The sequence below is a fragment of the Nematolebias whitei genome, chromosome 1, assembly GCF_014905685.2.
Source record: "Nematolebias whitei isolate Nwh7 chromosome 1, NemWhi1, whole genome shotgun sequence".
Lineage (NCBI taxonomy): Eukaryota > Metazoa > Chordata > Actinopteri > Cyprinodontiformes > Rivulidae > Nematolebias > Nematolebias whitei.
This window is the reverse complement of record NC_056498.1, coordinates 47,355,206-47,369,023: the sequence shown is the minus strand read 5'-3', so window position 1 is coordinate 47,369,023 and position 13,818 is coordinate 47,355,206. Positions and strand designations below refer to the sequence as shown.

At 40.8% G+C, this 13,818-nt stretch overlaps 1 protein-coding gene across 1 annotated transcript in view; it reads left to right on the top strand.

The window, feature by feature from the left end:
• The window catches only part of LOC119422654 (arginyl-tRNA--protein transferase 1), a 118,184-nt gene that overhangs the window by 62,487 nt on the left and 41,879 nt on the right, over nucleotides 1-13,818 (top strand). Inside the window, exon 9 of the mRNA XM_037690078.1 lies at nucleotides 7,020-7,201. Coding sequence (XP_037546006.1) covers nucleotides 7,020-7,201 — 182 coding nt within the window. The remainder of the gene's footprint in view (nucleotides 1-7,019; nucleotides 7,202-13,818) is intronic.

The window sequence follows — 13,818 nt, the reverse complement described above, 5'->3', positions numbered from 1 at the left end:
TGAAAATTCGTCCAGATTTAACTTTCTTAGATTTTTCTATCTGGATTATTGAGCATGCATCTGGAAACTTTCTCAATTTAGTTTCTGCAAATTTTGAAGTGCTACAGATGTATCCTGATGCATGCTCAGATGTATGAAATTATGTTAAAATTTGACATTATTGTATGTTGATTAACTTTTTATTTGAACGTTCTTGTGTGGATTCACGTCTGTGAATGAAAGATGTGGGGAGTTAGAGGCGTTCGTGTAACATCTGTTGCAGCTCGGTGCCAAAATCCTGCTTTAAACGTAAATGTTCGTTATTTGTTCGCTGATTTTTACTCAAACACAAGAAAAGTTTTAGAGTGGAAAGGAATCTTATCTGTGTTGAAAACTGGGATTTCCACACACCTCAAAGTCAGAATTAATAAGCCAGATGTTCTATTTATTACCCGCCGCCATGAAAGGTAGGCGATCATGTAATTGCCTATTCATAAACCAGTGAACTGATTTTAATACGTGTCAGAAAGTTATCTTTTTCTGCTACATGTTTCATATTGAGGTTAAAATGGGCAATTCGAAGAAGTAATGAGGTTGTCACTGCGTTTTTATTATTTTAGTCAGTTTTTTTATATACCTCTGGTATTAACACCCAAAGTCAATTTCTAACTGCGCTTTTCTAGATGGGGTGCTGTTTTCTTCAGAACACCTGTACCCCCCCTCCAAAAAAACAAAAGAAAATTTAATTCAATTCAATTCAGAAATAATTTATTAATCCCAAAGGTAAATTAATTGTTGATCTGGCTCATCCTAGTTTCATTAGAGTTGTTCTAGATGCTGATGGCTGTGGGCAGGAAGGAGCTCTTGTAGGGGTCCCTCCCACAGTGGATCTTAAGAAACTGGCTGCAGATGCTCATCCATCCACCCAGACCCAGCAGACCTCTCAGTCCTCTTGGGCAGCAGGACCACCTGAATGCTGGGCAGAGCTCCTCCCCCAGCGAAGGCCATTCCTCCCAGCAGCCTGCTTAGCCCCTCATCGTCGCGGACGAAACTGCCGGTGGACGATTTTGGTCCTCCTGCTGTCGTGAGCCATGTTTCTTGCCACCTCCAAGATCTCGGTGGTCAGGCACTCGAGCACCGCCTCCACTTAGATGGAAATGCATCCGCGGCACCTCCTTTTCAACTCATTTTGGGGCTATTTGAGCAGTATTTGAGGTAATATTTGAGTTTTTCAGATGTTAATCAGCAGCTCCCAGTTGTAGAAAACCACCTTGTTGTTATGGTTACGCATCATAGCAAATGTCCAAAAGTAAAAATGTTTTCAGTAAAAAGCCTGAAATGAAGGAATATAAAGATCCCCAGGTTAACAGAATTAGCTGCCTATTTCAAGGAATATCAAATATAAGCCAGGCATATCTAAAAAGTGATTTTGTTTATTCTACAAACGATCAATTCGATGCACAGAGACGCTACAACTAATCAACGTTAGCACGCACCCTCAACGGACTTTACAGCCATGGAGCTACATGTTGGTGTGGTAGTAGTTGACGGTCATCCCCATCACATAGTCTAAGCGCTCACGATCTTTGTTTCAAACTGCAGCGTGCAACATGGCGGGCGATGTGCATTCTTTGAAAGAATGCTGCTGTTGTTAGAACACGGGTCTGTTTTACTTTATTTAGCTGCTGCAGCCTTTACACATTAGATCATTTCACAACAGTCCTTCAGGTGTTCTGCGGGAACATTGATTAGATGCAGATATAGTCAGAGATAGACCGATTAATCAATAAATTGTTTTTCAGTCGATATTGGTCACTTCAAAAATCAACAACCAGCCATGCCTGCGCATGCTTATCAGTTACCAAAATGTAAAATAAAGATGCAGCAGCAGCTACAACCAGCTCACGGTCGCCCACAGCTCAAGAAGTTAAAGCAAATATGATATTTTATATATTATTTTTAGGAGCACGACTTCTTTTAAAGGCTGGTAAATATATTTCCATCAAAGTTAATCAATTATTGTTATGATTTGTTTGGTAAAAAGCACATACTGGCCCAAAAATAAAAATAAAAACATCTGTGCCATGACCTCTGGATATAACTATGACCTCATTTAGGAAGATATTTTCTTATATTTAGAGTTTGTGAACTTTTGTACTTATCTCACACTTTACAAGTCAAGTCCGTACTATAAAGTTTCTTTAAAGACAACTGTTAAAACAATTCAAATACTGTAATGACAAACAACTTTAGTGAATACAGTTTTATATTCTAGTTTCAACAAAGTTGGACTAATTTCTAACCCCGAGGTTAGAAAACACGACGCTCTGCTCACACGGCGCTGTGTTGAGGCCATGTGTGAGCGATTTGGGGCTACTGTGGAAGCTCTGCGGCGGTTTGAAGTTTTCCAGCTAAACGCTGAGATTGTTGTCTCGGTGTCGAGGACGCAGCCATTAAGCTGTCGTGTGAGGTGCTGCGCAGGTCGCTCAGATGCGATCAGACGTGGGCAGAGGTCAAACGTCCAAACAGACCTGCAAACTCAGACAAGAAAGCCATTACGTCTCTGACTACAGCGTTTACATTCATGTAGATTTACTCGAGCGTCCACGGCTGAAGTGGGGTAAGTAAAATCCCCTCGTGCACTTTCCTTTTACTTACCGCTCCTGAATGACAGAGTGGAGGCCTTTTACAAAGGCTCCAGTGTTCTTGATGGAACCGGTGCCAAGAAGTAACAAGCTGCTGCTCACACAGCCATGCTGACCCATGCTAAGGGACTGTTGCCCTCAACCAACGCTTCACGCTTTCAGCTGATTAGCTCACAAACATATGTTTTGTACCAATGTTCTGTGGGTAACGTAGTTTATGTTGATATGCATCGGTTTACAGTTGGTGCAAACAGGTAGATTTATGTATCAAATTTCATGCTTATTAATCCAGGTAGAAAAATCCAACAACAAATCCAACAATACTCTGGACGGTTTCTTTTCGTTGAAATGCGTCGTCTTTCATCCAGAAGACTTCGTCAGTCTGAGGAGCCACAATAAACTCAGCACCTTCACATAGTGGGTCAACCAGTTTGATGGCGCTAAGATGGTTTCTGGAGTCCGCCCTCTCCCCCGCCGACTCCTCTGAGGCAACCGTGGCCAAAGTGGTTCAAAACATCAAAGTTCATGCTCAATAATCCAAGTAAAAAAATCCAGCAAAGTTAAGTCAGGTGATTTCATTTTGTTGAAACGTTTCGTCTTTCATCTATAAGACTAAAATAAAGTAAAAGGTAGATTTATGATAAGTATGCTAAAGTTCGCGACCCCACTGTGAGTCATAAAACAGCAATTCTGGCTCTTAAGAGGGTCTCCATAATTCAAACTAAGCTAAAAGGGTTTTGATAATGGGATGTATTATTATTATTATTTTTTTTAACAAATGTTGTTGGAAATGAAAATGGGAGTCGTAAATTAAATAAAAATGGTTGGAATGGTTGTTTTTGTTGACATGATACCCTCGTTAGTTGGATTTTTATCAACGTTTGTTCCGTTAGCATTAGTTGGGGTCATTAATCTCTAACACTGTGGGTCAAAATTTAAAACGTTTCAGAACCACCTGTGTCTCGCAACTGTTTGCAACTACTTGGAGACACAAAATTGCAACCAAAAAAAAAAAAAAAAAGCACATATTTTCTTTAAGAATCCAGTTAGAAACTGTCCAGATGACCTGACTGAAAAATGTTGGATTTTATACCTGGATGGACTTTGTTGTAATCCAGTTAGATGTTTGCAAACACAAGGAACAGTTTGTGGAAACTATTTTGGTCCCAGTTTTCTTACTCTTGTCTCAATTTGATCATAGTTTGTTCTTGTTTTGTATTTTTTTTGTTTTCATTATTTATTTGATTTCACAGGTCGACAAACTCTCCTAAACCTGGTGTTTTCTGACTCACGGAGACTAAATTGAGAAGGCTTTGAGACGGGGTCTAGATTCTCACAAGAACTCGATTTTGAAAGCAGATTTGTTTAGCAAATTCTTCCAAATATGTTCAATCGTCAAATAGTCCATTGTCAAACCCCAATAATAAAAAGCGAGGCCCTGTGACTCATGCAAGTAAACGTTTTGAGACATTTTGCAAACTCCCTCACCAATTCTTCTTCTTCTTTCAGTAATTCGTGTCTTTGTGACTGCTAGGCTGGATTACTGTAATGCTCTCTATGTGGGGGTTAGTAGCTGCTCCATTGCCCGTCTTCAGATGGTGCAAAATGCTGCTGCACGTCTTTTAACTGGCACATGTAAACACGAGCACATTTCCCCCATTTTAGTCTCCCTTCACTGGTTGCCCATACATTTTAGGATCAGTTTTAAGATTATTTTATTTACTTTTAAATCTCTCGGTGGTCTTGCCCCACCCTACCCCTGCGAGCTGCTACAGCCTTACACCCCCTCACGTGCTCTCAGGTCAGCTGATCAGCTGCTCCTGAATGCACTCAAAGCAAAGCTCAAGCTTAGAGGTGACCGTGCCTTCGCCGTAGCAGCTCCTGATGGAACGGTCTGCCTCTCCACATCAGACAGGCCGCCTCGCTGCCTCTTTTTAAATCCCATCTTTTTCCCTCAAGGCTTTTGACACCATATGAGATGTTGATTTTAATATGGTTATTTATGTGATACTCCTTTTACTGTATTTTTTATTGCATAGCTGTTTATGTCTTTTTAATTCATTTTTGTCTCATTTTATTCCTTTTTGTGCTTTTTAACTTGTCTGTACAGCACTTTGGTCCTGTATGGGTGTTTTTAAAGTGCTTTATAAATAAAGTTGGATCGGATTCTTTCGGCTGCTCCTTTCTTCAGCGGTCGCCGCAGCAAACTTAACTCCCATAAAGACTGGGCGATTGTTTTTACACAGGATGTCCTTCCTGACTCAACCACCGAGCTACCACAGCCCTCTGTGTGGAGCAGAGAGCTGCCATCTAGGGCACCTGGGGGAGCAGATAGTGGAGGTTAAGGGCCCAGGTGGGGCAAACGAGGGTGGGGGCAGGTGTGGGCGCTTCACCTGATGTTGTTGGTCCGGGGGGTTGAACTGGCCTGGATTGCAAGCTCGCCTTCTTTAACCTCTACCCCCAATTCCCTCACAAATGCTGTTAGCATTTGTTACGAATACAGTACTAAGGATGGAAATTTAGACGTGCCAGTACCGTGTACTGGTGTGTAGTGGCCTACTTCGAGCATCGACGTAAACTTATCCAGCTGCCGAATAAGTAAATGCTCATTTTTAATCTTTACTTGGCTCTTTTTTTTGACTGCCAGTCACAGCTTCTGCTGTGTAACCACCAGCATCTCGTGTCTTAAGGCTCAACCTGCTTCAGTGTCCTCAAGCCGTTGGGAGTTCTCAGTCAGCGGCACCGCTCCGGGGTCTAGAGCAGCAGTTCCCACTTATTAACAGCATCAGGGTCTTACAACCCCGATTATTGCTGGTCGAAGTGCACAAGCACTGTTAATAAGCCAAAAATACAAATAAGGGTACGAGAGCCCAAAAACGATAAAGAACTATTCAAGTAGTTTTATTCATTTATTTTTGTATAGTAGTTATGGAGAACGTACTGCTGTCAGTCAACTTTGAATTTGATTTGAGTTCTGGAAATCATCTGAAGACTCCGCACTCGGTGCTTCGCTGCTCGTTTTGAATCAAACTTTGGGGACTCCGGAGTGTTTCCTCCAACCTCATTTATGATGCTCATACACTGCCCTGTCAGCTGTTTACTCAAAGAAAAAGAAGGTAGAAGAATGTGGATATTAATTAATCATCTTTTACAGTATTTCCTCAAAACAAATGTCCTCTGCTGTTTTTTTTGAGTCTGCTTATACTTGGACTCACAAACTTTTGCCTGCTGTGTGTTTTTGATGCCACTTTTCAAATGGGTCTAAAATCTGGGCTGCACATGGAGAGACTTGGGCAAGTAAAGACGACTAAATCTAAGTCACACAGGTTTGGCAGTTGAGCGCACGTTTGAGCAAACACAGAACCACAAACCCAAGTCGAACAGCCTTTAATGTGGAGCTCTCTTTAAACAATTTCATCTCCCGCCTCCCACCCCACTATCCATAATCTAACGTTTGTGTTTAGGGGTCGGGCTTTGTGTGATGCAGCTTTGTTTTTAAAGCCATCAGTCAGGGTGTCACAGATTTGCAGGGTGTGTGTGTAGGAGTATGCGCCTTGTTTTCTCTTTGGTCAGTTTTAATTTGGTCAGAGTGTGGGCTCGGGGGTTCACCAGACGACCCAGCTAGCTTTCTTCCAGTGTTGTGATAGCTACCAGTGTCTGCACAGCTTAACTGTGTCCAGATGAGTTCTGGTGCAGGACTGGGGTCCTGTTACCAGTGCACCCGAGGAAAGACGCGCACAAATATAAACCAACACTCTACCTTATAAGGTGACTTTTAACCCCAACCCCAAGCCTGCAGACTTAACTCTCTGGGATAAAAGCGGGGAAACGGCGCGGCTGAAAAACCAGCATGAGAAACACTATGTCGGTCAAACACTTCAGTGTTTTCTTAGTGGGATAGACTCAATATCAGGGGTGCACACCTACACCCACATTCTTTCATGGCACATGGAATGAGTGGACCCAGACACACAGGACAAAGCCTGGCACCTCTCCACCGTCGCGTGGTGAAGTGGATTTTGCTCATGCAGGGTTTTTTTTTATTAAAAAGTTCTCTCCTGGAGAGTTTCTGTGGTTTGTTCCCCCCACCGACACCACTCTTGCTCCGGCTTTCACTCCACATTTGGGAGCCATTAGCCGGCTGAATGTGAGGCTACTGTACACACCCACACATAATGCGTGAGGCCAGGCAGGGAAGCTCAACATTTAAAAACCACCATTACACATACGTGTTTGTGTCTAAGTGGACTGAAAGAAATGGTTCTGTCTGAGAAATTGTCGCTGATAAATGGAAAGCTTTCATGTTTTCATTCCACTGTTATTTTTAAGCTCTAAACACAAACTTTATTTCACTCAAGTGTCTCTTGTTTGTTTTCCATCTCGTATTTTCCCCAGGCAGGAAATTCCCCAGATGGCCCAGAGGTGGGCTACGGCTCTTTCCACCAGCAGTACTGGCTGGACGAGCAGATCGTGGCAGTGGGAGTTATTGACATCCTGCCTACCTGCGTGTCCTCAGTGTACCTGTACTACAATCCAGACTTTGCATCTTTGTCTTTAGGCTCCTACACTGCTCTCAGGTTAGTTGCAAGAAACTAGCTTTAAGTCCAGTCTTGGCTTTTGTGATGTCTTGAGTGTGTGTATATATCTAGTGTCATGGAAAAAAAGAGATTCCCAAAACAACCAGGTGTAGACTTCATCAGATTTATTTTTCAATTTAATTCAGTTTATTTATACGGCGCCAATTCACAACAAAGTTGTCTCAGGGCACTGAGCAGGAACATTCACATACATAGAAAAGCCAATTAGTAAAGTTCTCAATCTAAGGAAGCAGCAGACTCGTTGAATCTTCACTTCGTCGCAGTCTCCCATCTTGAGCAAGAACAAAGGCGACAGTGGAAAGGAAAAACTCCCTTTTAACAGGAAGAAACCTCCAGCAGAACCAGGCTCGGGATGAGCGGCCATCTGCTTTGATCAGCTGAGTTTGAGAGGACAGGAAGGAGAGACAGACGAACACAGAATGGCAGGATACAACGCTTTGGAGAACAGCCAGCAATCATAGCAGATCAATTTCTTTACAGGTTCACACTTATCAATGCTTTCACCTGTCTGAGGCTCTGACCCGCTCTGACTTCCCCAAATGAAAAAGTTAGTTTTGTAGAATCACCCCGGCGCCAGCCTTCAACCACGCCCCTCGCTCTGCCGAGCTGTTATCATCAGTCTCAGCTGCACACAGAGACACGTCAGGTGGTGGAAGTCGAAGACTCAAGGACTCTCTAAGACACGTCACTGTATCTTATCAATATCATATCAATATCATATCAACATCATATCAACATCATATCAATCAAACCTTGAGGATAATAAAAATCATCTCTTGGTTGTCTGTACTGACCGGTCACACCGACTGATTCTGACATGGAACATTTTAATATAAAATGAAAGTGAAAATTATGGAGCATGCTTAGTGCAAATAATACACATTCCCATGACACTACTTTATTCAAACTTTGTGTTATTTTACCCATTCAAATATGAAAACATTCAGCTTATTGGGAGATATGATTTTTGTAACTTCTATACTTTTCAGAATATTAACCTTAATTTACTAATCTTTTCCCCATAGAAATAGAAAAATTTAATTTTCCTCAAACATATTGTTACTATAGCATACCGGTTCTATTTTAGTTCTTTTTTGTTATTAATTTAGTTTTATAGCTGCTGTTCTGCTACTTTTAGTCTTTAAATAGAGTTTTAGCTTTAAAACTCCTGTGACATACAAATAAATAAAGAAAATATTTAGATATTTAATAAATTGGTCATAACACACATGATTTTATCCTTTTTGTCACGTAACTGGCTTTTTAAAAATTTGTTACATTGCTCGGCCAAAGTGAACCAGGAAGTGACATCAAAGGGGAACTTCCTGGTCTTTATTTTTTTGATTTGACTCTTCAACTCTCTGATAGTGATTCAAAATAATATAAGGAAACATCAGGTTCTTCTCCGCTATCTGTGTTGTAAGTTACTACAGCAATGCTCTGTTTACATGCAACCATTCCCCTTTGACATCACTTCCTGTTATTGTCACCACTTCCTGTTAATATGCATGAACGTTTCTCAGCAACTGTTCATCTCAGTAGCATGACATTTTTTATTTTTTTTGGTGGGGGGGGGATTATCTTTCCAAAAAATACATTCATATTTATTACAAAAATTTGATGTCACAGGCACTTTAAGCTAGCATGTTGTTAGCATGTGGCTTCTTTTAGCTTTTAGCTAGTGTTATTTTTATATTTTAAGCTAGTGTTTTGCTACTTTAAGCTATTTAACTTAGCTATTATTATTAATATTTATATAATATAGTATGTACTAAGTAATATCTATTATTAGCTAGTCTAGTCTAAGCTATAATCTTTGTCTTCCCCCAGGTTTTACTTGCAGAACTCCATACGGCACCATAAGTACTATAATATTTAAATCTAATAAATAAATAAAAGATAAGTATTAACATTTGTTTGGTTTTGGCATTTCTCAGGTTGTGGTTCAGCTGATGACAGTTCTCTCCTCCAAGACGAAATAAGAGAACACATGCATACCCGACAGGCGCACACATCCGGCATTTCCTGTAAAACGTAACTCAATAATGTGAGAGAGGCTTTTAAAAACATTTCTGCTCAGATTAGGGGATTGGAGACTTTCTGCTTTAATTTTAGCATGTGTAAATGTTGTGACTTATGAGTGTTTAGGCTTGTGTAGATGCACTAAATCAGCATGGATATGGCCCGGATATTTGCTGCTAGATGAAACTCCTTGGTTCATCCACTGTACAGTCTGGCACCACACGTTTTAATTTCGAATCCCACTGTTGCAGAGTTCTTTGTGTGTGGAGGAGTCCTTAAAAATTAAATTAGAATGGCTGAAATTATGTCACTTGTTTATTGGCTCCATAATAGACTTCCATTCTAGTATTAAGTTGTAAAATAAGTAAAATAATTTGATTTAAGACCGTTTTACCACAGCTTCTAACTGTCAAAAGTACAGTTTACTGTGACAATAAGGACATCATGTTAGAAGTCTACCGTTTGTTCTATACCATACCATACCACTTTATTTATAAAGCACTTAAAACAGCAACAAGGCCAACCAAAGTGCTGTACAGACAGAACAACAGGTAACACACAAAGCAAAATACAAAATGAGGTAAATCAGAATATAGACAAAAAACGATGCAGATAATGACGACAAACCAGTGTGGAGCATACAGGATCAAAACACAGATCATCTTGTGTTGAAAGCTACTGAATAGTAGTGAGTTTTTAAACGGGACTTGAAAACCGAGAGGGAGGGGGCCTGTCTGACGAGCAGAGGTAACTCATTCCAAAGTCTTGGTCCTGCTACAGAGAAGGCCCTGTCACCTCTGCGCTTAAGACGAGTTCCTGGAATGTGCAATGAGTAGCTTGTAATGTCATCCCAGAGCTGGTTGTAGAGATCTGGTATATCTAACCAAACGTTCTGAGGAACCCCTTGGTTTAAAGCCGAATAATAAATGGTTTTATTTTAATTTTGACCACAAATAGCCTCTTTTCAATGCTCGGTTTTCCCTTCCCATAAACCTAAACACAACAAAAACAAAAAAGTTTAAATTTACCAACGTACACGTAGCTCCCATCATTTTTTGCTGGACTGAAATTTTATCTCACAGCCCAACTTCAGCTGAGTTATCGAGTTCATAACCAGGTTTGTAGCACAGCTAAGTGTTGAGCTACATCTTCTTATGAGAACATGGGTACGTTGAATTTACGTTGTGGCGTTTAGCATCGGTGTTAACACTTTATAGACTAATTGACAAGACACCTCAGTCCGGGACTGAGACGTGTTCTGACCGCCTCGGCCCATTCAGAAGACACACGAGGTGTCGAGGGAGGGGGATAAGTCTGGCGTGCCTTTATGCCTCTGACTAAGGTGGTAACAGGGCTGGGCTGGCCGACGATTTAAAGAAAACAAATAAAACAACAAGGAGCTGCGGCTCAGTACTGTGATGAACTGATGACATTAGTTGCCAATTCTTGCTTGTGGGATTACACAACAACAACAAACAGATGGATTATCGGGGGAATATTGATGTTGACGCACAGAAATGTTGTAATTAGTTTAAAAAATGTAGTTGACCACAAAGAGGATCCCTAAAGTGAGTTCCTGATGTTTAGAAATGACACCAGGGAGACGTCTGACGCACATTTAACGCATCGTGCTTCAGCCCAGCAGAGTTCTGCTCCACGCCTGCCCCCAGCCCGCTTCATTTCTGAAAGTAAACGTCTGAGCGGGACACGGCCGGCGTTGTCTGTGCGGCCATTTCTCAGAACTGTCTTATGAATGTGCCTTATCTTTAGTGAGTTTTCAGACCCCTTAAGTGACTTTTGTTTTATTGAGTACACATTATACGCCTCTCAACAAACCATTATACATCAATCTATAGCAATGGTCCAGACAAACAAAGGCCTTGTATAACCTTTGACCTTGATTTGTGTCCTTGGCCTTAAAGTTAGGGTGATGAAAGGATCAACGCGCTGTCTTGTGGTACAGAGTTGTCTTACGTTTCATTGAAATATCTTAGGTGGAGCAGAATGTATGGAGGGGACAAGCAAAGACCTTGTTTTAACGTTGACCTTAATCTGTGACCTTGACTTTGAACCATGAGGGATGAAAAGGGTATGCAACTCTCCGTCTAGAGATGATGCATATGTCTGTCAAGATACCATAATATGTCCGTCTTCGGTGCTCGTATAAAAAACCCATTTAGTGACAAATTAACAACTTTTTCTGGTGTTACTGAAGACTTTTGGAGGCTGATGGGAAAGCATTGTTCTTACGCTTCTCAACGAGTAGTGGTTGCTCTCGTTTGGGTCAGTTTCACCGTCCAGTTAAAGAAAGACGGTTGGAATTGTGACAAAAAAAATAGATAAAAAACAAGAATTGAAATATGAAAGTTAATTTGTAGTTCTAAACATATTTAATGTTTTTCAATCACGTTTCGTCTTTTCCACAACGTTATTTCTCCCACATCATATATATTACTTATTATTATTATTATAAGGGCAGCTGTGCCCGAGTGGTTAGAGCAGTCGTCCTCCAATGCAAGAGTTGGGGGTTCGACTCCACCAGCCGTCACATGCCAAAGTGTCCCTGGGCAAGACACTGAACCCTCATTTCCTCTGATGTGTGTATCATCGGTGAATGAATGTGATAAAGCTCTGATGAGTCTCTTTAGAATAATTTGTTCTATTAGTTTTGTAGAGATTATGAGTGCTGTATGAATTGGTACACGAGGTAAAGAGCTTTGAGTGTCTTGATAAGATAAGAGGTGCTATATAAGTACAGTCCATTTAACATTTACCATATATTACATGGATATCACCAATATGTAATTGAGGGGATGATGTCATTTAGTGAATTTTAGGACAGCCAGTAACATCTTCTCTTTGAGTCACCGGCTGTGATGTGACTGACCCAACAGGCTGCAAAACTTCCACTCGCGCACTTTTTAAATAAAATATGTCATGTCACTGAGCATTTTTATACAGTTCAGAGATTTTACACAAGTTCTTCTTTGGCTGCTATGATTGCTAGGACATATTTGTTCAATCATAAGTAACCGATGAACTTTTGATAATTGTGATTGGTTATACTTGAGATTAAATGTGGAGTTTAAGATAAGACAATAATTATGCATTTGTTGCATGTCTGTAAGTGCATGTCTCTGATTCCATGTCTAAACAGGAGAGGGGGTCAGTGAGAGATGTTTCATGCAGGATTTTTAGCTCTTTGCCACAAACCCTGAGGACATGAAGAGAAAAAGAAGGTTCATCAAGTTGCACGTCTGGCTCTGAGGCACATCTTGATCCAACCTGGATCACTTTTGTATTTGTTGCCTCGATCTGAAAAATCTAGTTTGTTACAAGGAATCTAAAACGATACAATTTATTGTTTCATCTATTTATTTTTTAAACAAACTATCAGTTTCGGTATGGGGAGCGCCAAATGGTGGCCTAGGTTGTGCATATTTTTCAGAAAAAGGATATGAAGGCTCAAATGTGGAGTTTTACTCTGTAGGCGTGAACAAGACTTGGATGAAAAGTAAATTCAGAGCTGAATAAGTTGTATTTTCTCCAAAAAGCAAAGTTTTATATTTAAAATCTGCTGAAGAAGCTGAAACTGAGTTAACACTAAAGCAGCAAAATGTGAGCTTAAAGGCAAAAGTAGCTAAATACTAGCTAAAATTGTTTAACACTAGCTAGGCTAAGGCTAGTTACAGAGTGCACACTCCCTCCAAAGCCGCAAAATCGGCTCTCATTGTAGTTGCATGACAAAAATCACGTCGGTTTGTTCTCAGAGTAGCTCCGCCCCTTTTCAACACAAGGCCCGAGACTAACTTTTTCTCACAGGCGTACGCACCAAGTATTGTGTGATTGGTCAGGAGTTTGAGGGCGTGTTTGTCAATGCAGAAATGCACTCAGACATTCAGCTGCACGACTTAACAACTAATTAGTCAAATGTTTAAAACTCCTGGATGAAGATCGAGCAGCTGTCGTGTACGGAAGAGTCTGCTGAAAGTGTGCCGCTTTCTTCATGATAGATTTATGACCAAACAGTAGATGCAGGACCGGAGTGGAGACTGACGGGAAGAAACCTGTGCGGTGACGTATAGTGCAGTGGGAGGAGCTTCCCAGGAGCTCTGCACCGTATGTCTTGTAGACTAAGGCGCATGCAAAAACAAACGTCCTGCAACCACGTGACCGTGCGTCAACTGTTCGGCTTTGGATGGAGTATGCTGAGCCCTTAAGGCCAGCTAATAGCCAAAATATCTAATAGATGCTAAAGTGTTGAAAAGCTAGCTAAAAGTGTCAAAGACTAGCTAAAGCTTACAGAAATAATATAAACAGGAAATGGTAATGTGTGTTTAATCAGCATTTACACAATTGGCACTAACCATAACACACGAGCTAGTGTCTAATTCACCTCACACAAATTCAGTTCAGTTTATTTATATATCACCGAATCACAACAGGAGTCGTCACAGGGCACTGAACAGAAACATCCACATACATAAAAAGTCATTTAGTAACATTATTTATCTGAGGAGCCAGCAGATTGTTTTGAGTCTTTACTTTGTCGCAGTCTCTCATCCTGAGCAAGC